At 43.5% G+C, this 26,713-nt stretch overlaps 1 protein-coding gene across 5 annotated transcripts in view; it reads left to right on the top strand.

Annotated features, from left to right (window-relative positions):
• Positions 1-26,713, top strand: part of CUBN (cubilin) — a 226,786-nt gene that overhangs the window by 89,127 nt on the left and 110,946 nt on the right. For all 5 annotated transcript variants that reach the window (XR_012157573.2, XR_013635417.1, XM_073334127.2 and 2 more), the window contains one exon: positions 12,677-12,858. Coding sequence is in view for 3 of the 5 variants with exons in the window: in XM_073334127.2 (XP_073190228.2) it covers positions 12,677-12,858 (182 nt within the window). In the remaining 2 variants the exon portion in view is untranslated. The remainder of the gene's footprint in view (positions 1-12,676; positions 12,859-26,713) is intronic.

Genomic DNA, 26,713 nt, shown 5'->3' with positions numbered 1-26,713 from the left:
AAAGGTTCCCCATTTAGCCATCGCTCCATCATATATTGTAATATAAATGTATTAGCAGTGGTTAGTAACATGTGCACGTACCACTGCCCTCTGCTGTATAGACTCAAACCTGCTTTAGGGTCTGAGATTATGGGCTAGCTTCTCTCCCTGTTCCAGCCCCTTTGGGTGTGGCAAAGGGACCAGGGAGCTCTCAGCCAACATGTAGCCAATATAGATGGCTCCTGTGTCAACTGCTCCCTTACCCTCCACCCCAGTGTAAGGGTATTTCAGGGATGGGAAGGAGCATAGCCTAATCTATTCCAGGGGTGGGACTGGAACAGACATGGATTTTGAGTCAGGTATCAGTAACCTAAGCCCCCACTATGCTGAGTAGATCTCAGTGTAGGAGAGAGACTGGGCTTATGTGTCTCTTTTTGTGGTAGAGACCTGTGTTTTGGAGTGCAAAGTCCTGTGTTCTGTTCCCCAAACATCTTAACTGGTGGCTATGGTGTATGCATGCTATATATCTCTGAGACTCATGTACCATGTTGCTGAGAGGGATGTACTTAGATCTGCAGCCATGTGTTTGTACAACTTCACACTGACACTCCTCTCAACCCTCCCTTCCCAGCATCTTTGTCTGAAGCTGTGCAATGACTGCAAATAGCCAGACACTTTCCCTGTTACTGACTGACTCAATGAGCACACCTCTACAACTGAGGGGCACAAAAAATTTATACTCATTTTTTGCGTCTTTCCTCTTCAGAGCAGAATATAAATTGCCAAATGGAAACTGAGCAGTCTTAACGCCTCCTCCATACCAGAAATGTGTACCGATTTAATTACATTGTTTTACATTGCTCAAATCAGTGCAGCTTCCTTGCGTGGGGATTATTATTATTATTTCTAAAAGTGCCTTATAACAATTTAGCTTAAGCAGTAAGCTTTAGTACAAAGGATTCAACTGCAGCAGAATTGATATACCAATCTTCAACTAAAGTAAGTGTCCACCCAAGGGATTTAATTGATGTAATGTAAATTTAGTTACATTGGTACAGTTTACTCCTGTAAACAAGCATTTAGAATCTTAGAGGGGCTTATTCCCAGAGAGAATGTTTGATGCTGCAAACTGTTGATTCCAATTCTGCTGTTTTCCAGGAAGCTCGACACATGCAAAGTTCATTTTTGCTCCTGTAGTGCACTCTTGAAGAAAGAGACAACACTCAGTAACTCCGTGGGTGTTGTGGGGAGGGTATGCTGATTGAATTACTTCTCTGCAAAGAAAAAAGAGTTGGGAGGCCAAAGGTCTGTCAGTGCTAAATTACACCAAGGGCAACTGTCTTTGTGAGAAGACACATGTTCCCTGTGCACTCCAGCTACGTTATTAAGCAATATTCGTAAGACAGTCAGCTGCTTTGCAATGTGCATTACTGCATTTTCTTAAAAGAATTAGTAATTAGACTGCAGGGTTTTGAATGAACCTGACAAGTGAAATTGATTTGGCCCCTACAGCATAGCCAGACTTCATCTGTTCTGCCTTTCAATTCTGCCTGACATGTGTATTCCTTTCTCCTTTAAATATAGGCACCACATACTGTTGAGAACAGAGTACTAGAGTTAGAAAGGATTGTGCCTCTCTAGTCTCTTCCCTCTGCTGGATTTCACAGGGAAGCCCTGATGGCTGGCTGGGGCATAGAGGGGCATGTTTGAGTCATGGCTCTTAGAATAATGTCATTTTCTTTAACTGTTTCTATATTTTTACCCAGCAGAAGACAACTGATAAAAAACCTAAATAATTGCTACATATTTTAAGTGTTTATGTTAGAAGAAAGACTGTTAGCCTTGCGGTGAAGCATAGCAAAAACAGCCACTGCACAAGGTTGCAGTAGCTAATCCCTGTAACTCTTTGCAGACTGACAGGTTGCTTGAGAGAGTGCTGCCTAGTGGCTCAAGCATGGTGCTGAGAACCAGGAATTTCTGAGTTCTAGTCCTAACTCTCACATTGACTTGCTGTGTAGCCTCAGACAAGTCACTGAGGGCTGAAATTTTAAAAGTGCCCATTAAATTTTGGTGCCTCCTTTATATGGGGCCAAAGTTGAGAAACTTTGGGCCTGATTTTCAGAGGTGCTGTATGGTCAATTGGATCTATAAGTGCTGCTCAGCAATTTTTAAAATCAGGCCCTACATGTCTTGATTTGTCCCCCAAAAAGGGGGCCCACAAAATTAGAGGCCACTTATGAAAAAGTAGGTTTGATTCCTTTGTAAAGAGTATATAATACTTACATACTCACTGCATGCAGGCTACTGAAGATTAATGAATTAATGTCCATACAGCACTTTGAAAACACAGCATAAAGTGATATATGCGAGCGAAGGCCAACATTTTCTAACATAAGTACTTAACATTAGATAACTAAAATCTCATTTGGTACCTAAATAAAAGTGGCCCCTACTCACATAGTTGTCCAGTTTTCTTTAGTGGAACTTCTGTGATTAAAATACGCTTGTGTGAGTAAAAGTTTCAGGATCAAATCCAAATTATCCTTAGTGTAATACTGGTTTTGGATCTGTATCTCACAGCAAATTTCATGTACAATGTTCCTTATAATTAGAACCAGTTGAAACTAACTGTAAGATTTCATTATGAATACAACAAACTCTTATACTATTCATGTCCTTAACTCGGATTTTACATGCACACTGCTAATACACTTTAAGTGTGGTGGGGAAAGTTTTTAAGTGTCTGGTTAAAATTTACCAGTGAATACATCTGAAAAATCTTGCAAATAGATTTTTGTAGATTACTACTTCCAAATTCAAGTGTGATTATGAAAGTACAAATTCTTCTCCTGTTAATGAATATCATCTTCTAACCAGTCATATGCAGTAATATGCAAAGACCTTTATAAATCATCAGTTGTACAATCTTCAGTGATTACTAAGATTTCAGCCAAAAGAAAGAAAGGCCACCAAATATATGGTTTTTGAACTTTCTATTTGTTGTCTGGTTTCCTAGCAACTAGATCCAGGGTAAGTAGCTGTTGTATGTATTTTCCAAGGGAACCCTGAGACCTTTATGCTACTAAAAGAAATCCCACTTTTTTTCCATGGTTTTAAAATATATAGGAGAAATTTCCAAAAATGACTCTGGGACGCTTTGCCCAAACTGAGTACATAGTGTACACAATTCAGCCTCTGGACATTTTTCCATTGTGCAGCTGCCTGTTTGTGCAGCTGCCCAAGTACTGCATGCCCAAATAGTTCTGTGCTGTAGAAAAGGTTTCAAGCATTTTTGCTAGGTACTGAATCCTCTCAAATTCACTTGAACTTCAGGAGGAGTTCAGGATGCTCCAGTGTTTAATTGGTAATAAAAGAGGTGCTGGGGCTCAAACAATTTTTTTTTTTACTTTCATAACTGACACTACAAGGCCAGAGGTGCCAGGCCTTAGCCCTGGCAAGCCCTGGCACAAATTAAGCCCTGGGGTGCTCAACACATTACAGGGTCTGTCTCTGAATTTTTGTTTGCCCTCTAAAGACTGGATCCTCCTTCTAATGCAGTAAATGGCAAAATTCCCATTTAGTTCAATTAAAGCAGAATCGACCCTATGTTTGTAGATAGATGTAAGCACTGTTGAATGTTTTGTGCTGATTGAATGGGAAAGTTTTGCGCCAGCCAGAGACTGGAAAATATTTGATTAGCAGAGATAGATGCAGCGCCACTTAAAGCTTATTCTCTTCCATTGTCTCAATAAAACAGGAAATACGTCTTCTATTTAGGAGAGAAATTACATTCTGGGTTAAATAAAAATAAGTTTCTAATTCTGCATGGAGGAAGGGGGAAGAGGCTAGGATATTCCATTATTTGTAGCCAGCTTTCTTAATTTCTGACTGAAGTTATTACTAGATTCCAAAAGATGGGTCATGGAATTCTTCCAAAATTATTCATAATTCCAGTTCATTCCAATTTTCCAATGATTCTGGTCTGTAGATCATTTGAATTCCAAATGTAATGCATGTTATGTCTCCTGTAACAAGCCTAATTAGCTGACACTGCCTGAATTTCAAATCCTATAATTGACTGAAGGCTTCTTGGGACAGGGACTCTGTCTTCATATGTATTATTATAGCACTTAGTACAGTGGGGGCCTAGTACAGCGGGATTTACAATACAAATAAATACAAATAATATTTGTAGTTTACAATCAGGGAACAGAACAATGCTATGTGATTTATGTAGCTAATCAACACAGTGTAAATTGTGAACTGATCAAACATACAATTCAAAATTCTTTTTCAGTAAATAGTCAAGATAAAAATTATTTTAATGGTTAGTACAGATAAATGCTCTTATGTTCCAGTAAGTGAAATAGGAATGTGTTGTGAACATGGCTGAATCAAAATTTGCTTTTGAACTTGATCAAATGTGCCTGTAACTTTTTTTCTCCTCTCAGCTGTAGAGCCTAGAGCTGGGCAAATACTGCAAATGAACATTCCTAAATATGTGTTCACATTTTATTATGAATTTGCTGCAACTATGTCAAGCCCCTTTTGTGGTTACTTTCCACAAATATTCTAAAAAATAAGTTTACTGGCAGGAATGTTTGCCAAAACAGCTGACTTCAAGCAACATATTTACAGGAAGAGAATTTGTAATTTATAATATCAATTATTCACCCCAGAAACTATTTCTAAACTCCTCCATTTGGGGAATAGAACCACAATATGCAGCCTTTGTGTCAATTTCCCAGTTGAAATATCACACAGCAAATAGGTGCAAAGAGCTTCTTGTAAAAAAGCGACAGAGAGTTCAAATGTTATTTGCTGAGATTATTCAGCAAATACCTTCAAAAAATGAATATAAATTAAAAAAAAAAATCATGGTCTGTTTGCAGGCAACTAACAAAGAGTGGAAAAATCAATCAAATAAATTATGTATTATAAATTATTCAGCCAGGTCTAATATTGACCAGCTTTTTGCCATAGCATGTCAAAAAAAAAAATTCTTCAAATGCTGCTTTGGGAGCAATGTGCAGTGGAAGAAAATTAATGGCACATAAGAGTTTGATGTTCAATGTGTGGTTTGGATAATTCATCCAAGGATTAGTGATTGAAGTCACAGAAAATATCACCCATTCTTTAAAGAATGTTTGTGAGTAATCTGTATGTGAATCTGAATGCTAGATGTAGGAGTTGCAGAAAGGGAAAGGTCTACTGCTCAGTGTAAGTTTTCCATTCGTCTGACCCATTTTGGGTTTAAATAAAGACATGTCTTTGTGACTGTCAGGAAACCGAGCTTAGTCATAGTTGCCTGTTTAATTTGAAATGTTCCCAGTTTCTCTAGGCTCAGATAGGTAGCAATTTGCATCTGTACTCTGTTGCAGGGTCCCCTAGGATTCTGGCCATGCAAGTAGGTTTGTTGAGAAATCGTTATCAGTTTCCAAAGTCAATTCAACTGGTTTTTCCATAATGAATTTTTTTTCTAAAGTGCCCATGTACTGTCTCCACACAAGAGAGAAAGAGAGTAAGACACACACACACACACACACAGAGTCAGCTTTATGCTGAGTGATTTGACACACTGTTTATTTTCTTCAAATGGGCTAGTTTCTTTTTTAAGTAGCTTTGGCCAGATTGTGCCTTTCTTTTCCAGAGGTGCAAAAGGGAAAGGAGGAGAGGACACAAGGAGCCTTTCTCCCATCTTGTGCCTCTGGTTAGAGGTTTTTGATTTCTGATTATTGTAAATTGCCAGGGATCCACTCCTGCTGTGGTCATGTGTCAATCAAATGTAACACTCTTATACTGCATAACTCTTTTGAAAGCCGCTGTTTCGACATGGGAGAGAGGAGAGATTTCATACACTTTTAAAGATTACTTTTAACCTTAAATCAAGACATCTGTCAGCTAACAGAGTATCTTTGCTGCAAAGGTTTATGTGATAGTAGCTGCATGATTGGCTCATAAAACCTACTACTACGTTATCCTTGACAGCATATAGAGCAAAGTATACTTAATCCCAAGGAAGACAGAGAACAGACTCAAAGCCAACATTAATTCATAGATCTCAGGTCTGGAAAGGCCTTCCTGTGTCATTTCTATCTTATATTTCCCACCACCCTACAACTGTAGGGATTTCTCTGCCTTGCTTATCAAATGTGGTTTTCTCTTAAATACATAGTAGTGGAGCCTCAACAACATCCCTGCATAAAGTATTATACTGTGGTTTCATCAGATGGTCACCAACTTCCCAATACCTACCTTCATTGTTCTCTTTTCCAGTTTAAAGCTGCTACTTCTTGTCTTGTTCCCATTCAGAACTGCTGCTATTTCCTCTGATACAAATCATCAAATTGAGCTGACTGTGGAGGAGCTGACCACATATTTTCATTTACAAGCTGCCTGCCTTCTATTAGCAAACACACTTATACTTTGATTGTATAGATTGCAAGTTACACTGCCCTGGCTTAGTAGCTGCCTTCATTTGGTAGCCAATCCTTTCAGCCAAGATGCTGAGGAAAGCAGTTGCATTTAATAATTCTCTTTCTCAAACCATTGATTTAAAAACGCATGAGGAAGGAATTAAATTTAACAGAAGGTATGGCATCTAGACAAAGATACAGGGTTCAGGGTATGTATTGTGCGTAGCTTTAATATGTATTAGAATATCTAGCTTTTCTATGGCAGTTAAGTAAGAGGGAATGAGATTGGGAATTTGTTGTTATTATTTTATAAAGATATTTCCTTGAACTAAGGATTCAGCTTAAGATAAGGTAGCATTTTGGGCACATTACAGCACTTTGGCTCTGGAATTTTGCTATTCTGTGTTGGATTGGTGGCTCTGTTTAATTTTTTTTCCAAATATGACAAAAACATATTTGTAGAATGCAGTTTATAAAAGCTTTTGCAATTATTTTTATGAGAAGGGCAAGGTTAATAAACATCCATTATCTCTGTAAGCATGTTCAGTGGATCAGTGTGTTTCCTGTTGATGAGGGAATGACTGCCGTTTCCCTGATGAATAGGAAATGAGAGGAAAATCAAGTTTTAGAAACTTTCCTACAGTTTGCAAACACTTCACTGTGAAATTGAATGACACAGGGACATTGAGTGTAGCTAGCGATGCATTCCATGATTGCAAACTCTGGGCCACCATTCAGGCAGACCCTGCATGCATGACATGAAGCAGACTTAATACTGGGCTAATCTGAGCAAACGATATTGGTCAGAGTGTCTATAGCAAAGAGAACATAAGGTATTGAAAAACAAAGAGGGTCTGCAAAAGCTACAGCTGAAGAAGAGCAGGCTGAACTCTTGCCTCATGATTGCAGTCAGTCCTCTTTGCTCTCCTGTGGTGTGGAACAATCACCAAGATATTTTGTAATCCTTCTAGAAGGGACAGATGACCTTGGTGAACTGAGAGAATACAAGAAGAGCGACAGCGCTCATGCCTCTCAAGCTTTCCCTGAGGCAATTGTCACTTGCTAACCTGGAAGGTAGATGCTGCATCAGTGTGTCCCCCTCAGGTGTCAAAGCCAAAAAAGACAGAATTGGGTTTGGACCTTATTTTTAATGATGACTCAAATGATCCCACAAAAGCTGTGTTGGTAGAAGATTAATGGAGGCTGAATTAAAAATTTATGGACTCCTAAATTAACACTTGCAGAACCAATATGCTGTTGCACACAGGTGACAGCAGCAGAGAAATAAAGGCTTGGGGATCAAGCAAGCTCTTAGTCTCCTCATCCGCTGCCAGTTATGGGTAGAGGAGAGGCTACATCCTCCTAGTTGAATCTGTCACTGGCTTCTCCAGCTTTTCCCCATCTGTAGACACAGTTTCATAGTTTTTACAGTGAATCGCTGTGGTGCTCTTCTTCCTTGGAGTGTGGCTCAAAACCAAAGTTTAAGTACTAAATTTTGCAAAGATGAGGAAATGGCAGTAGTAGAACAGCGCACAGCTTTCAGACCTTGACTTCCAAAATGCCCCAGCAGAGATAAACACAGAAGAAGAAGAATAGAATAAAAGGAAATAATTTGTTCTTTGGGGGCTTAAAGGGGAGCTAGTCATGGCTGCAATAGTAGTGAGCAATATCTGTAAATGATCTCTATCCTCATAATGACTCCATGTAAATGTGGAGTGGGGTGGGTGGCAAACCAAATGACATTGCAGGGAGGGCTTAATTCTGGAAATTCTCAAATTTTGGGCCACTGATGATTTTTGCCTGCACTATTAATATCTGCCTTTCTGGGTGTGAACTAGATATTTTAATACAGGGATTTCATGTCCCAAGACACAAGGCTAGATTCTCGTGTCCTGCCAAATTGCAGCAATGGAGGTAGAGAGGCCCGGGGCTTTAAGCTACTTTTGTGGGCCCCAGATCCTTGGTTTGACCAGTAACTGGTCTGGCCCCTGACATATATAAGAGCAGTCCTGGGGCTCCTCTAACTTGCACCCTCTGTGCAAAGGCCTTTCTGGTAGTCAGTGATTGCTGGGATATGGGGTATAGGCAGGACATCAAGGGAAATTTGGAGCCTTGGTATAATGTGATTGCTGGGGCCCCACCCCCTTCTATTTCACTTTATTTATACATTAGACACCTCGAGGTCCTGGTGCAATTGTCCCACTTTCCCCCCCTGTCTTGTCAGGTCTGGATATAGGGATGCCCTGGCTATGCCTCTCTCCTTTCTCCCAAGTGTGTTCCCCTGAGCAGGAGGCTGGGAATGGGAGCGGTTTAGCAGCTGTTACAACAGCTGTAAGCCACTTAAGATTTACCCAGACAGAGGGAAATCTAAGGGGCAGATCTACTGGCTTTTCAGTTGCTTTGTGCCATCAGATCAGGGGGTCTGCGTCTGGTCCACTGTGTTTTTGGGTCTTTTTATCCCCATAATAACTGATCAATTTAAGAACCATGGGAGAGGGGCAATTTCTTATATGCAGGGGAAATGCATTGTATGTTTCTACTGTTGAGTGTTTTACAATTGCACACTTGCAATTGAATAAAGAAAGATTAATATTGAAACCACCAAATGCCAAGAAGTTAATTCATCTGTTGTGGCTTGGCAGCTTGCAGTCATGCTTAGTAAGCTGATGGGAATTGCATTGTCTTGTATTTTATGGTTTTGAAAGTCATGGGAAATAATATGATTACAACAATAGGAAGCCCCATAACAAAAATGTGAGCGAATCAGTCGAAGTCACTGGGAGCAGTGGGAGCACTACACCTCTGAAAATCAGACTATAGGTTTCTAAAATTAGCCAAACAAAATTCAAGGTCATGGTGAACATTTTGACCCTTTCTTTTTGCCTCAATTTCTGCACCTGTAAAAATGGAAAAACTGAGGCACAGCGAGAAGAAAGTCAAAATTAAAGCTAGTGGTGCTCACGCACTTTTGTAAACCGTTTTGAGCTCCTCAGATGAAAATTTAATTGCTAAGCATTATTATTGTTGTTATAACAGCTACTATGGAGTATGAGCAATTCCACTTTGTATGGCAGGTAATGATAGCAAAAGCAGAGATTGAAATGGAAAAGAAAATAGTGCTACTGTGGCTAAAATGGTAATGCTATTACGACATATTTCATCGAATTATAGAAGTGTAGGCCTGGAAGGGACCTCAGTAAGTCATCTAGTCCAGTCCCCTGCATTTAAGGCAGGACTAAGTAAAACTAGACCATCCCTGACAGATGTTTGTCTAACCTGTTCTTAAAAAGTCCAATGATGGAGATTTCACAACCTCCCTAGGCGATTTATTCCAGTGCTTAATGATCCTGACAGGAAGTTTTTCCTAATATTCAACCTAAACCACCCTGCCTGCAATTTAAGCCCATTGCTTCTTGTCCTAGCCTCAGAGGTTAAGGAGAACAATTGTTCACGCTCCTCCTTGTAACAATTTTTTTACGGACTTGAAAACTGTTATGTCCCCCGTCAGTCTTCTCTTCTCCAGACAAACAGCCCCTTTTTTTTTTAAATCTTCCCTTATAGGTCATATTTTCTAGACCTTTAATCATTTTTGTTGTTCTTCTCTGGACTTTCTCCAATTTGTCCACATCTTTCCTGAAATGTGGCACCCAGAACTGAACACAGTACTCCAGTTGAGGTTTAATCAGTGCGGAGTAGAGGGGAAGAATTACTTCTCGAGTCTTGCTTTCAACACTCTTGCTAATACATCCCAGAATGATGTTTGCTTTTTTTGCAACAGTGTTACACTGTTGACTCATATTTAGCTTGTGATCCACTAAGACCCCCAGATCCCCTTCCGCAGTACTCCTTCCTAGGCAGTCATTTCCCATTTTGTATGTGTGCAATTGATTATTCTTAGCTAACTGGAATACTTTGCATTTGTTCTTATTGAAGTTCATGCTGTTTACTTCAGACCATTTCTCCAGTTTGCCCAGATTATTTTGAATTTTAATTCGGTCTTCCAAAGCACTTGGAAGCCCTCCCAGCTTGTTATGGTCCACAAACTTTATATGTATGCCATTATCTAAATCATTGATGAAGATATTGAACAGAACTGGATTCAGGACCAGTTCTTGCAGGACCTTACTCAATATGCCTTTCTAGATTGACTGTGAACCACTGAAAACTATTCTCTGCGAATGGTTTCCCACCCAGTTATGCACCCACCTTATAGCAGCTCCATCTAGACTATATTTCCCTAGTTTGTTTATGAGAAGGTCTTGTGAGACAGTATCAAAAGCCTTACTGAAGTCAATATATACCACACCTACGGCTTCCCCCCATCTACAAGGCTTGTTACCTTGTCAAAGAAAGCTATTAGGTTGCTTTGACATGATGTGTTTTTGACAAATCCGTGTTGATGGATATCTTATTGTCTTCTAGGTGTTTGCAAATTGATTGCTTAATTATTTGCTTTATCATCTTTCTAGGATAATGTTTAGATATAGTGTTTAAGAAATCCTAGCTTTAGGATTTTCTATTATCAAACATGTATCCTTTCTTAATACATGCAGGGAGTGGAGGGAGGCTGTATCTTTAATAATGTGGGAATGGGTGAAATTATAAAGAGCTAGACTGAAATACTGAGGGTGTGATTGTCAGCCTGGCCTGACTTGGGAATCTGTTTTTACACCTACAAATTTGTGAGCACAAATCATTGCAGGCACTGTACAGCTATTTAAATGTCTGCCTCTGCTTGTACCCACAGATAAGGTATTTTAGAGATCTGAATCACCTAATTTGTTCCTACATATAGTTGCAGGGGCAAAATTACACCTGCGAAAGCAGAAGCCACTGTTTAAAAATCTGGCCCTTATTTTCAAAAAGCCCCCTACTTCTTTCCCCATCCCCAGCATGAATGCAGCGAGGAAGGCTTCCATAGCAGAAGTACTTTAGGAAGGGGGAGTTGGCACCTTCCCCACTTCCTGCCACTCCCCTCCTCTTTTCCCCACTGATGACTTCTGTACCTCTGCCCCTCTATCTCATGCTCCACTGCCTCCCTGCAGCATTGCCCGACATGTGAGCCGCTCACGCTTGAGGATGGGTGGAAATGACTCACTTAAAACTGGGACCCAAATCACATCAGCTAGGAACCTGGGGAGAAATCAGCTTTGTGAAAAGGAAAAGTACTGCAGTGCGATCAGTTTATGAGCATTAAAGAGAATGTTATTTTAAACTAGAGAAGTTCTGTTGCTGGGATACATTACGTGGTTGACACTAGCTGTGAGGACATTTCCCATTCATTTAATGATAAATTGAGGGGCCTCAACCTCAGGACCAGTTGAGGAGTACTGTGCGAAGCTGCTTTTACACTTTCCTAACCAAAGGGCTGCTCTAAGTTGCACTAGCTGGAACAGCCTCCATAGGGCCATTTTGTGGACCCAGGATCATTGGCGTATACCATGATTTGCCCATGTCTTTCCCTATCCTGTCTTGAAATGCCCCCTACACCAGAGTGTCCCAGAGTGAGTGGCATAGAACTAGCTTTACACTACGTGGCAATTCCCCAACCCACCTGGAATCCCCGGCTTTCTACTTAGGGTCACCCTCTGGCTGATGTACTTCCTGAACAGCACCAAGCAGCTAGACAGGGGTTGTCGACCTGGTCCCAGATTTTGAAGTATCCCAACATTCTGTCAATTGTTTCAGCACATCTCTAAAGAAAAACAAAAATTATGATAAAATTGGGCCTGACCACAAGAATACTAAGGCTCCCACTGATTCTGTTGGGAATCTTTTCCCCTAGTTTCCCCAGTGCAGCTAAGGTAATTGTGAGAATGCCCTCATTTCTACTGACTAGCAACCATGTAGCTGCTACTTTGATTCTCTTCAACTTCTCTGTAAGTGTGTATCTGGTTAAATATCTCTAAACCTACCTATTTTTCAAATGTGTGTGTAAGTAAGAAGGGGGATTACTGTGTGGGGGTAGCATGTTAGTCGGACACCAACATGTTGGTCTCATACAACACACACATTTTCTCAAATAAGAGAGACAAAGCCAAGACAAAACGGCAGTGACTACACAACCAAACGGTGTCCTTGCAAATGGATTTTTAGTTTAGTCATTATAGGTCAGTGATTTCTCCCCAAACTTTTGCCATTATGAGATCACAGCCCAAATGATTGTACAGTATTTGCATGTTAAAAATGTGCTGATATCTATTTTTATGTCCAATCATAGTTGTCAGATGGTTTTGTTTCTATAGTACTCAATTGACTGGCATGCTTTGCTACTTCAACAGGTTGTGGTGGAGAACTCTCTGGTGCATCAGGATCTTTCAATAGCCCTGGCTACCCAAATAGGTACCCAAGCAATAAGGAATGTGTCTGGTACATTGATACAGCACCTGGGAGCAGCATTCAACTCACTGTTCAGGAACTCGACATGGAATATCACTCAGCCTGCAACTATGATGTTTTGGAGGTAAGAGCTTTGGTTGCAGCACTCTATAGCATGCTGGTTATGCATGTTTCTGTCTGGAGCACAGAAACAAGACCTGCACTACCATATCCTCCAATATGCTGTCTTTGATTATGCCAATGTCAGAGTTTTCAGAGGAGGGCAAAAAACCCCTAGAGAAGGTGTTTATTTCTTTGGCTGTCAATCTAGAGGCCCCAGTCAAGAACAGGGTCCTACTGTGCAAGGCACTGTACATGCACATAGTAAAAGGCAGCACTGCCCTGAGAGCCTCTTAGTCTTTAAATAAAGCATGTAACTGGGCAGTACTATACCATAAGTATACAGTTTCCTCATGCCAAAGGATAATCCACATAATGGAGTAATAGGAAGGAAGCAGCTAATTAAGGTGAAGGCCCCTTGTAGAGCCCTACAGTAAGAAGATGACTCTCATAGATCATCCAATCAGTAGTGAAGGGGAACCCCTGTTCTGGAACAAATGTGTGTGTTAATCTCTAGTAAGAAACATCTCTTGGCTACATATAGCCAAATACCCTGGTCGTTTAACATTCATACACACTGAGATGTAACACAATTGAATTCAGGATTCTTGATTCTAAAACAATGCATCCGTGCTTGGAGAGAAAACTAAGGTCCCAATCCTGCAAAGATTTGTGCACATGCTTAACTTTATGCACTGTGGGTACTAGTCCTATTGACTTCAGTGTCTTTGCAGGACTGGGGCTTAAGGGAGTAGCTCCATTAACTCAGTTTCAGTAGCAGAGGCAAGTGCTCTTCTGTCTCGTAGCTGATATGTCATATTCCAGCACTGATTCCTGGTGCACTCACCCAGGTGCACACACCAGTTCCTCACAATGCCTAGAAAAGCCATACTCATGGTTATTAGATGAACATAGCATAGCTCTGGGTTTGTCAAGTTACTGGTGGTCGGGGGGAAAGGATTTATGCCCTCGTGATTGTTGTGCATCCAAAGATTAGCTTTAGCATCGCACAGCTTCATCACTTCCCTTGTGTACAGTGGGTGGAGCTTTGTATATTACACTAAGGGTATGTTTCCTCTACAAACCGCAGTAGACCTATATCAGGTTGACTTACAGTTACCACAGTAATTACTGTGGCAGGGCATGTCCCTGCTACCCTCCTTGGGTTGGTGGTGCATGTCCTCACCAGGAGTGCTTCCACCCACCTGAGAGGTTTCAGAGTAGCAGCCGTGTTAGTCTGTATTCACAAAAAGAAAAGGAGGACTTGTGGCACCTTAGAGACTAACCAATTTATTTGAGCATAAGCTTTCGTGAGCTACAGCTCACTTCATCGGATGCATACTGTGGAAAGTTTAGAAGGTATTTTTTTCATGCTTTGTGTGTATATAATAAGATCTTCTAAACTTTCCACAGTATGCATCCGATGAAGTGAGCTGTAGCTCACGAAAGCTTATGCTCAAATAAATTGGTTAGTCTCTAAGGTGCCACAAGTCCTCCTTTTCTTTCCACCTAAGAGGGACAGTGAGGGAAGCTGATAGCTCGGTCTCTTAGGACTGCTGGCAGGTCCTGAGAAGGAGCCTGGCTGCCTCATGGGCTCACGGTGGGCTACCTTCCCCCCCACCCCAGGGGGAAGCTTCTTGCCCCCAGGGAGTGGGGTCCAGCTGCTCCAGCTTCTTGCTCCCCTGCTCCCCGCAGGGAGCAGGCAGATGGACACCATGGCTTCTCACCCTGGCTTCCAGCTGAGAGTAGGAGGAAGCACCCCTGGGCTTCTCACACCAGATCCTGGCTGGGAGTAGGGTCCAGCCACGCAGCTCTCCAGGAGAGTGAGGGCTTCCACCGTGAAATTGACAAGACAGTATATGTAAGGAATGCAGCATCTACATCAGGGGTTGGCAACCTTCGGCATGCAGCCCATCAGGTAATCTGATGGCAGGCCGTGAGACATTTTGTTCACGTTGAAAGTCCACAGGCATGCCCCCCCGCAGCTCCCCGCAGTTCGCTGTTCCCAGCCAATGGGAGCTTTGGGAAGCAGTGGCCAGCACATCCCTGCAGCCCGCGCCGCTTCCCACAGCTTCCATTGGCTGGGAACAGCGAACTGCGGCCACTGGGAGCTGCGGGAGGCCATGCCTGAGAACAATCAATGTAAACAAAACGTCTTGTGGCCTGCCAGCGGATTACCCTGATGGGCTGTGTGCCGAAGGTTGCTGACACCTGGTCTACACAGACACTGTGGCACCCTTACTAGACCAACATAAGGCTTATGACCATGGGCAATGGGTATCAAAGGCCGTGGGAGGCTGAGACTCCCCAAACAGCCTTGCAGAGCCCTGCCCACGCACCACCCTCAGACCCCCTCCTGCTTTCAGCACTCTGCAGCTCTTCACCCGTGGCTGGGGCCCCAGGTGGGGAGCTGGAGCTAATGGGGGAAGGCCTGCGGCCAGGATCTCTGGGTTGCAGGAACCAGTGCTCGTGCCGCCCACTCACCCAGCCCTCCGGGGCTGTGGGGCTGCAGCGCCCATCTGGCGCTCTTGGCTCTTGTGGTGGAAGGGCAGAAGGGGTAGGGGCTAGCCTCCCAGAGCCTGTGGTTCACCCGCCGCCCATGCTTATGCCTCTTGTAGAGGTGGAGTTATTATGTTGATGTAGTAGGGCACTTCCATCGGGGAGGAAGGCTGTAGTGTAGACACTGACATAATTAGGTTGACGTAAACTGTGTCGTGTAGACCAGCCCTAAATTTATTATTTTCTAGCTCTTCAGATTAGAAAACACATGTTCAAACCAAATTATTACCCTGGTTCAGTGGAAATAGAAGATAATGGTGAACTGTGATCAGGGCCTGTTGTAAGTTGGCCGTTTTCTCTGCTGCGGTCTGGTACAATGGTCCTACTGTATCTGAGCACCACACTCCAAAGTTCTGCAAAACCCTACCAGAATCTTGAAATCCCAGCCGTTGTCACTTGTGATGCATTCAGATCAGCACTCCGCATGGAGAAAGCACAGTTCAGCATGGTTCCTTTTTGTTTTTTTTTAAAAACAAAGGCAAAAATGTTGAAACTTAGGAGCCTAAAGTCAGGTGCCTGAATTCGTATTTAGCTACCTAGCTGGAAAGTGGGGGAAAAAGTAGAATAAAATGTTGAGCTAGTGCAAATATAAATAGCAGCCTCGCTGTGGTACTACTGGTATTGGAAGTGAAGCAGTGCCAAGTACAAACCCATCTGAAACCAGTGGGTATGTACTCAGCATGGCTCTGCTGCTACCTATGCTTACATTGCTATTTCTTCTCCTTGGGCTGCCACCTTGACGTGGTGGAGAAGTTTGCGTATACTTAAGACCCTAAGAACAATGCCATCGGGAGCCCTGTACTCCTGGTAGGGTCACCCATGGGGGTAAGGTCGAAGGTGAGGTACCAGGCAAAGTGTAGCCCAATACAACACAACCCAGTATGAGACCTCAGTGGCAGAGCAGGCAGATGAAGCAGGATCACCACTCAGTGGCTCCCCCGCATTAAACTACTCATCCACAGGCTGCTCTCACAGGAGGAACTTTTTTCCCACCTCCACCCATAAAAGTTCTGCAGTGATGAGTGAGTGGCGATAGGGATAAGTGAAGTGATCACCAAGAATCCCTAGTCACAGATCCACACGCAGGCAGTGACTGCAAGATGGTCGTCATGTGCCCCTGAACTGGAATGGGGGGCATTTTTGGCAGCTGTGGTCACGACTGAGCACACCTTTTCAAGAACCCCTCTGCTCACCCCATACAGAGAAGGGGCTAGAAAAAGTGCCCCAAATATAAACTATTCCACCATACCTGACTGGTTAACTGCATTCACTCCCAATGTGGTCAAAAACCAAAAACGTTTCTTGCAACTCGGACTGTCCGTACCCTACTAGATGACTCAAAAAGTGAAAGACCCAAATGCAGAACAGCAATAATTGCCCAAGAATTCTCGAGGTACAACATCAACATCGCTGATTTCAGTGAAACAACATATGAAGATGAAGACCACTTGAGGGAAGAGGGTGGCGGTTACACTTTCTTCTGGAAAGTTAAACCAGCAAGCAGTAGGCAAATACACGGTGTTGACTTTGCAATCAAGAACCTTCTATTCAATCGCCTGACTGAACTCTTTGTTGGCATCAATGAGCGCCTTATGACCTTCCACATCCAACTGGTCAATAAGTCATTTGCCACCATTATCAGTGCATATGCACCAACACTTGACGCTGATGAAGAACAGAAAGAATCCTTCTACACTGACCTTGATAAAATTCTGTAATCCATTCCAAAAACAGATAAGATAATCTTCTCAGGGGACTTTAATGCAAGAGTTGGCCAAGATTCTAACATATGGAGTAGCACCACTAGGAAGGAAGGAGGGGGCAATGGCATCCTTCCACTCAGCCCCCATTGCCCCAAGCTCCTTTCTGCAGACTTGCAACCCCGGCCCATCCTGCTCCTTACCTCTTGACAATGGCAGCTGGAGAGCAGTGGATGCTGGTCAGGTGCCCAGTTCTGAAGGCAATGTCATCACCACCAGCAGCACAGAAGTAAGGGTGGCATGGCATGGCAGCGCTGCCTTCAGAGCTGGGTGGCCAGAGACTGGCAGCTGCTGACTTGCAGTCCAGAGATGCTGGGCCTATGAACTGCCAAGCTGAAAGGTGCTGGAGCTCAGCCCTGGCAAGCTCCAGAAAAAATTAAGCACTGATGGTGCCTCCCAACCACAGCACCCATGTTGCCTACCCATAAGGCCAGCTCTGCCCCCTTTCAAAACAATTGCACCTTCTAGACTATGTCATTGTAAGAAAACAGGATCTAAGAGATGTTCAAATCACCCATGTCATTAGAGGAGCCGATGATTGGTGGGCTGACCACCACCTGGTGAGGTCAGTCATGTTTATCAGGATTTCACCAAAACATAGAAAGCAACCCAAATCATACAGATGGCAATAAAACATCCAAAGACTTCAATCCTCTCAGTGCACGAAGAAAAATTCCAAACACTCCTCAGTGAAAAACTGACCATATGAACACCTGCAAATGACAACACAAGTGTCTAAGACCGGGAAGCCCTAAAACAGACCATCCATGAGGTGTGCGAGGAATCCATCATACCTGCCACCATCAGGACTGGTTTGATGACAACAACATTGAGATCACAAACTGTTTTGGGCCAGAAGAGAAAATCTTTCTGTGACTGGCAAAACCACCCATCATCCAGTCAGAAGCAGAGCTCTTTCCATGAGCTCAAAGTTGAAGTTTAAAGGTGGATCCGAGAAATCAAAAACAAATAGTGGGAGGACAAAGCAAAAGAAATCCAAGCATTCACTGATAGACATGATATGTGGAGCTTGAGACAAAGACCCTGTACAGACCAAGCTCATATGGCCTCACACCACTGAGATCCAAAGATGGTAGAACCCTTAAAGATGATGAATTCATCAAAGAGCGCTGGAAGAAGCACGAGCAAAAGCTTCTAAATCGAGAATTGACTGTGACTGACGACACCATCAACTCCATCCCTCAGCACCCAGTCTGGGAAACTTGCCAACCCACCAACACCTGAGGAGGTCTGCAAAGCAATTAAACAAATGAAGAACAATAAAGCACCAGGTCCTGGTGGCATGCCCGCTGAAGTACTGAAAATGGGGGGGGAGAAACACTGATTAACCAGCGTCACTTGCTGCTCCTCAAAATCTGGCGAACCGAAGAAATCCCCGCCGACTTACGTAATGCATAATACATCTTTGCCATTTTCAGAAAGGGAGACAGGGCTGACTGTGGCAACTATTGCGGTATTTCTCTCCTCTCCATCACTGGGAAGATTCTTTCTAGAATCTTACTGGATCGCCTGCTCCCTCTTGCAGAGAAATAACTTACAGAGTCCCAGTGTGGATTCAGACCATCATGAGGCACCACCGACATGATTTCTGCAGCCAGGCAGATCCAGAAAAAGTGTCAAGAACAACACCAGAAGCTGTATATGGCCTTTATGAATCTGGCCAAAGCCTTCAACTCTGTCAACCGTGAGGCTCTGTGGAAAATCATGTCAAAGTTTGGCTGCCCAAGCAAATTTATCACCATTGTAAGATTCCTCTCTGACTAAATGACTGCCTCCACCCTGTGCACCCTCTACCTCTGAGCCCTTTGTTATCCAAATTGGTGTAAAACAAGGTTGTGTACTGGCACCCACCCTTTTCTCCATTTTCCTAGCAGCGATGAAAACCCTAATCCAAGACTGTCTACGACAGGGCATTGGCATCCAATATCAGACTGACGGCAACCTCTTCAACCTTTCTTGTTTCCGTGCCAGAACTAAAGTAATATCAGCAACAATAACTGAACTCCAGTATGCAGATGATTGTGCTATAGTTGCACACTCAAAGGAGGATCTACAAACAGCCCTTAATTGCTTCTCTGAAGCTTACAAAAGCCTAGGGCTAACTCTGAACATCGGCAAAACAAAAAGTCTCCACCAGCCAGCTCCCGGTCAATCACCAGGCCTACCAAGGAAGATCTACATTGACAGAGAAGAACTGGAAAATGTATAACACTTTGCCTATCTTGGCAGCCATCTCTCACAGAGAGCAGACATAGATGTCGAGATTCAGCACAGAATCCGCTGTGCCAGCCTTGCCTTTCACAGACTGTTTCACCTGATGTTCAACAATCACAACATCAGAACACTAGACTTTCAGTTAATCAAACAGTGGTAATCACAGCTCTCCTCTATGGCTGTGAGACTTGTGTGACCTACAGAAAACATCTGAACAACCTGGAACACCAGCACCAGCACTTTCTTCAGAAGATCCTCAACATAAAGTGGGAGGATCATTGCACTAATGTCAGTGTCCTCATAGCGGCCAACATCTTCAGTGCTGAGGCCCTGATTATCCAGCACCAGCTGAGGTGGAGCAGGCACTGTGTGCACATTCGTGATGTAAACTTACCAAAACAATTGCTATACACCCAACTCACCAAAGGAGAAAGGAAACAGGGAGGCCAAAAGAAACATTTTAAAGACATCCTAAAGATAAACATGAAGAGATGTGGCATCAACACCACTCACTGGGAGACTGTAGCCCAGGACAGGGATAACTGGCAAAGAATTGTCAGAGAAGGGAACGTCCATTTTTTGGAAAAATGCCCGAAAAGAAAAGACAGACAACTGTCATGTAGTGATCACAGCACAACTCTGACTTCCGACACCACTTGCAATGTCTGCCAACAATCCTAGTCACCAAAAGACCCATAAAAAAAAACACCTGTGAAAGAGATCATCCTCGACCTTGCGGGATCACCGACGAATTTGCTATTTATAGTTGCGCTAACTCAATGAGACCTAGCACAAGTATGTGTACACGAGCAGGGGAATCACACCCATAGTTCATAGTGTAGACAGCCTAAATGTAGTTCACCCAAGTTTCAAAATATTAGCCAAAGCATATGTCACAAATATAAACGGAAGGGTAACCACCTTTCTGTATACAGTGCTATAAAATCCCTCCTGGCCAGAGGCAAAACCCTTTTACCTGTAAAGGGTTAAGAAGCTACGGTAACCTCGCTGGCACCTGACCCAAAATGACCAATGAGGGGACAAGATACTTTCAAATCTGGAGGGGGGAAGTGGAACAAAGGGTTCTGTCTGTGTGATGCTTTTGCCGGGAACAGATCAGAAATGCAAGCCTTCCAACTCCTGTTAAATTAGTAAGTAATCTAGCTAGAAAATGCATTAGATTTTCTTTTGTTTAATGGCTTGTAAAATAAGCTGTGCTGGAGGGAATGTATATTCCTGTTTTTGTGTCTTTTTGTAACTTAAGGTTTTGCCTAGAGGGATTCTCTATGTTTTGAATCTGATTACCCTGTAAGGTATTTACCATCCTGATTTTACAGAGGTGATTCTTTTACCTTTTTTGTCGTTAAAATTCTTCTTCTAAGAACGTGATTGATTTTTCATTGTTCTTAAGATCCAAGGGTTTGGCTCTGTGTCCACCTGTACCAGTTGGTGAGGATTATTATCAAGCCTTCCCCAGGAAAGGGGGAGTAGGGCTTGGGGGATATTTTGGGGAAAGACGTCTCCAAGTGATCTCTTTCCCTGTTCTTTGTTTAAAACGCTTGGTGGTGGCGGCATACTGTTCAAGGCCAAGGCAAAGTTTGTACCTTGGGGAAGTTTTTAACCTAAGCTGGTAAGAATAAGCTTAGGGGGTCTTTCATGCAGGTCCCCACATCTGTACCCGAGAGTTCAGCGTGGGGAAGGAACCTTGACAGCATACAAAGCTCCAAGCCTCATCCACAGAGTAAAGCTCCCCTCTGCCATGTGAAAGCCACTTCTTCGGAGTGCAAGAAACTGTAGATGACATTGCGTTTGCTGTTAGAAATCCCCTTTGAAATCAGGCATTTCCAACACATGCATTCTAGAAAAAAATAAACTGCACTTTCCAGTGCTTCAGAAATGGTCCCACATCATGTCAATACTGGCCACTGTGATCGTTCTTCAGACTTCTCATGATGTGAGGGCTTCTGTCAAAGAAACAGAGTTCAGTTGCCTTTTAAAATGCTGCACGGACCATGTCTTGAAAGGAAGTCATTTCCTGACGTGCTACAGTAAAACAAAAATGACACTTGGCCAGGGCATTTTCTTGGCTTTTGATGGGGGTGTTTTTACATTTTAAAATAATTGAAGAAATCCCTGTTGGGCAATAATGAAAGTGTTTAAAATTAACCTTGAAAACACATACACAGAAAAATTATGTTTCCATTGTTAGTTATTTAATGTCCTATTTATCATCCATTAGCATTTTGTAAACTTCAGAGGGGAATTTTGTGCTGCCATAACAAGATAGGACTGTGAATTGGAAATGAAAGGATTTTGCCAATGTATCCTTTCCTTTTACTTAAAAATAAAGAGACAGGTTGATTACATCTTAATGTCACAAATAACTTTGTCTCTCCATCAAAGCCTATTCCTCTCTTACCAAGCAGTCAGTCTAAACAGGGACCAGTTTTATTCTCAGAAATCTGTGTCATGATGATAGCTGGCCACATAAAAACAGCCTCTCTGTTGCTCGTAACTCAGGAATGCTGACTTGATTGTAACAATAAATGGAGCTAACAGGGCAGAAGCAAAAGATAAAAACAGACTAAAACCACCAGCTTTATTGAGATGCCCAGCACCCCAATTAAAAAAAACACGTTATCTCTAAATCAAGTGCTCTATTCAGATTACTTTATTTTGTATTTATGTTTTTGCAGCTCAGACATACTGTAGTTCTGCATGAACCACACCCTGGAATTCTTTCCATCCTTTCTCCCCTTTTTTGTTTTAGACATTCATGTGGTAACTATTGGTTTTCTCCTCTGTAGCCAAAAGTAACATTTTATTGCTTTTTGTCATGGAAACACTCTGGCTTGTTTTTGCTGCAGCCCTTTTGAAAGTATCTGATCAGTTGAACTGGCACAAAGGAGAAAAGAAAATCCACTCCTGACTGTAATAAAGCAACAATTGCTTGGCTCTGACTAGTCCTTTTGATTTTGAAACTGTACAGAAGACAAATGTGAAACAGGCCAATAACATAAAAGGAACCAACAAATTCAGTTTCCACTAACGTTTTCTTCCCTCTGCCCTTTTGGTTTGATGGTCTCAGCAATAAGTAAAAAGAAAAGGAGGACTTGTGGCACCTTAGAGACTAAGTAATTTATTTGAGCACAAGCTTTCGTGAGCTACAGCTCACTTCATCAAATAAACGTGTTAGTCTCTAAGGTGCCACAAGTACTCCTTTTCTTTTTGCGAATACAGACTAACACGGCTGCTACTCTGAAACTCAGCAATAAGTATAACTCTTCAAGATGGGCCAAATTCATTTCACCCTGGGTGTAACACCACAGAAATCAGGGGATTTTATGTCAGGGTTGAATTTGGTCCACAGCATGAAGGTGTCCTCAGGAAAGTGGGAATACTTTGCGGGCAAGTCTACATTACAGCCCTACATCTGTGCAGCTGCGCCACTGTAGCATGTCTGGTGAAGACGCACTATGCCAACGGCAGAGCGCTCTCCCGTCCGCATAATTACTCCACCTTGGTGAGTAGTGGAAGCTGTGTTGGTGGGGGGAGAGCGTCTCCCACTGACATAGCGCCAGTGTGTACGGTGCGAAACTTGCATCGCTTTGTGGGGGGAGAGCTTTTTCACACCTCTGAGCAACGCAAGTTAGATCATCTTTGGCTGTAGTGTAGACCTCCCTGAGGATATCTTAGAGACATATGCATTATTTTCATTAGATTTCAGTGATTTAGGGGTTGGAGTTTTTTTGGCCAAATATTGTTACCAGACAGGCTTAGACGATTTAGAACAGGGGTTCTCAACCATTTATCTTTCTAAGGCCCTCCCCCCGCATGCTGTAGGACATCACAGCCCACCCGTGCCACAACAACTGATTTTCTGCATATAAAAGCCAGGGTCAGCATTAGGGGGTAGCAAACAGGGCAGTTGTTGGGGCCCCATGCTACAGGGAGCCCCATGAAGCTAAGCTGCTCAGGCTTTGGCTTCAGCCCCAGGTGGTGGAGCTCAGGGCCTCGGGCTTCAGACCCATGCAGTGCGGCTTCGGCTTTCTGTCATGGGCCCCAGTAAGTCTGACGCTGGCCCTGCTTGACGGACCCCCTGAAACCTGCTTGACCCCTGGTTGAGAACCACTGATTTAGAATATGTTTGTGGCTACACACTGTGCTAGAGCTCTGAGTCCGGGGCGGGACCACAAGCAAGAGAAAAACGGATCACATTGTGAACAGACTTTGTTCTGACAGTTGCAGGAGTTGTTAGCCCCCTCAGACATCCGCATAGTGAGGTTTCACTGCTGAAAAGGAGCTTCAAGCACAGACACATGCTTCTTCCCAGGACTGTTGCTGCTTCATTATGAAGCCCACATTTGAACAGCAATTTCATTCATTCTGATTTCTCAAGAATGTCTTTAGATAATTGGTGACAGAGGAGCCATTATAGATTCAAATCATGCTGCTTCTCTCTGGAAGCAAAAAATGTGCTCCCATCCAAAATTAAAACAAACATTCAGGCAATTAGGCTTGTGAAATCAGCCACTAAAAACAAAGACTGAAACCTCTTGATGTTCTGTAGAGTCTGTAGTAGTTAAAAACTTATTTGTTACTCCCTAGAGGGACTGAAGGTGCAGAGTAGGAGGTGCTGCTTTGTCCTTTCTACTGAATGTTTTCACTGGCAAAAGGCCAAGTTGTTGTCTCCCCACGCCTGCCCCCCTGCCCCATGTCCCTAAGAGCAGGGCTGGGTGGGGCATCCCATTGTGGTAGGGCACAATGAAGCAAAATATGTAGAGCAGCCTTGCATTTAGCCCTGGCGTTTAGGGGGTGGAGGCATTGGTTCAGGATTCTAAAAGACTTGAGTTGAACTTTGGCCTCGAGCTTAGACAGCACATGAACCATTTCCGAGGCTCAAAATGTCAGAGGGAGTCTGTTAACAGATTGTATTTGCTGCTGTCTGCAACTATTTTCAGAAGAGACCAGAAGTGGCAATGGCACATGGAAAGTTGGTTCTTGTGGTATTCCCATCCCAAAACCTGAAGGTGAATTCACAGGGCTTTTCTGAACCTTTTGAAGTTCACCAGATTATTAAAACACTGGGACAGATTCAGCCTGGGTTTCTACTTGTGTCTCTTACCAGAATTCTAAGCACAGGGCCCTGGTGGTAGAAAGCCTGCTGGAGTTTGTTGCTACAATTTATCATCTTCTAATGTAACGTTAGGGGCCAGAACAACTACAGATTGGATTGGCACTGGTTGAGAATGGGCACAGACATTTGTTGAACAACTGGGGAAATTGTTGTAAACTGCAGGGGTGTGAATAGTGCTTATTTAGTGGATGGAGCAGGACCTTGTCTGGTGATTGGGGTTTGGGTTGCCATCTGTCCAGTTTTCACCCGGACAGTCTGGGTTTCAGCTTGTGGGTCCAGGTACCATTTGACAAGGCCTGATGTCCGGTTTGTTTGTTTTTTTCTCATCTGTGGAAACCACTCGCCGCCAATTTGAATTTAACTCACTGAGAGATGTTTACCAGCGAATGATCACCACCCTTGTGAGGACGGGTAGAGAGCCCAGCCAGTCACAGCCTGCAGCCCTCCCTTCTCCGTCCACTCCCAACCACCCAACTGGAGAAAGTTCTGAAAGTTTCTCAGACTGAAGTTTGGGGGGGCATAGGAACTGGGCAGGTGTGGAACAAATGTGTGTGTGTGTGTGTGTGTGTGCTCCCCTCTTCTTCTCTCTTGGGTGGGTGTGCTGCAAAAAGGGGAGCGTCTGTTTCACTTCCTTACGCACTCCCACTGTGTTTGCAGATGAGTGGGACCTTCTTCTTAGGTACTAGTGCAAATGAGGGGAGTCCCTCTCCCAGTCTGGGCATCCATGTAAATGTAGGGAGGAATCCTCCCTTTCATCCCAGCTGTATGTGCAAAAGTGGGAGCGCCCTTCCCCTGCTCCCCAGAATGGGTGTGCTGATGAAGCAAACCTCCCACTGCGTGTGTGTGTGCACGCATGTGCGTGTGTAAAAATAGAGAAGTTCAAATGCGTGTCTGTAAATGAAGATCCCACATGTGTATGCAAACTGTGCTTATTACCCCTAGGATGTGTAGGCAGATGTACCTCAGAGATGGCAACCTTATGGCAGTAGGAGGGAGAGGATCGAGCTAAGGGGCAGAGCCTTGGGGGGTCAGGGAAGAGGTAGAGCAGGAGTGGAGCCTCAAAAGGAAGAGGCAAAGCAGGGGTGGGGCCCCAGAGATCAGGTTACCAGCCATTAGAAAAGTGGCAACCCTAGTTGGGGTGGCAGTTTGGAGTAGTGGTAAATGTAGATTCAGGAGTTTACCAGGCCGTGGGTAAAGCTGAAGTTAGGGTTGAGAAGCCAAGCCAAAGGTCAGAACCAGAGTCAGGATCAGGAGTAGGCAGGGAGTCAAAGATTAGATTAGGAGTCAAGGCTGGACTGGAACAAGACTAGAGCAAGGACTTGAGCCAGGCCACAGAGGGACAGGAACAAGGACTGGAAGCAGGAGTGAGGCAATTGCAACTGCAGTCATGATACCCATTGAGCAGCTGCTGCGATGCTTCTGCAAAACTCAGGTAGCAGGCCGCAGGCTCCTCTGCCCAGTCAGGAAGCACCCATTTGGAGAAGGGTCATAGTGCCCAGCTGGGCCTGCTGGATTGCCTAGCAACCATGCTGAGAGCCTGTTGTGCTCCTGACAACAGTAATCCGGTATATCCTCTCAGCAGCCTCCACCCTTGGGCCCCTACTTAGGCATCTACGTCCAACTGACTTTCAGTGGGGCTTACGTGGGGGACTTTCAGTGGGGCTTAGAAAATTTTACCCAGCATCTGCCCTTCCTGCAGCTGCAAGAAGCCATGCTAATGAAGGGAGGGCAAGTCTGGCCCACCAATTACAAATAGGCCCAAACCAAACCCCAGATCCAAACTTTGGAGAATTTGAAGAAGAATTACATAGTTCCACTCTATTCTGACTACACAATTCAAGAATCATTTGTTAAAGTGTGGAACGGTGGTGGTGGTAATGGTGGTGGGCTTGATGGCCTTTCAGTATGATACTATCTGAGAATCATGACAGATAGATTTTGGTGAGATTAACTCTGTTAAATAAGAAGCAATAACACCCAAATGCCTGTGTTTTGCATTCTGTGGAGATGAGAATTTTTAACAGTACCAGGAATACCTTTGTCTCTAAAGAGTTTCAGAAAGACTTCATCTTACTTCCTTGATCAAGGCCCAGTAGCTTTGATTCAGCCAATTAAGTCAATGGAATTACAGAGTGAGGTACCATCAACCTGAGCAAAGATGGCAGAATCTGGCCTAAAACTAAGAAGTC

Source organism: Lepidochelys kempii, chromosome 2, assembly GCF_965140285.1.
Source record: "Lepidochelys kempii isolate rLepKem1 chromosome 2, rLepKem1.hap1, whole genome shotgun sequence".
NCBI lineage: Eukaryota > Metazoa > Chordata > Testudines > Cheloniidae > Lepidochelys > Lepidochelys kempii.
The sequence above is the reverse complement of the archived record's forward strand: the minus strand, read 5'-3'. Positions and strand labels throughout refer to the sequence as shown.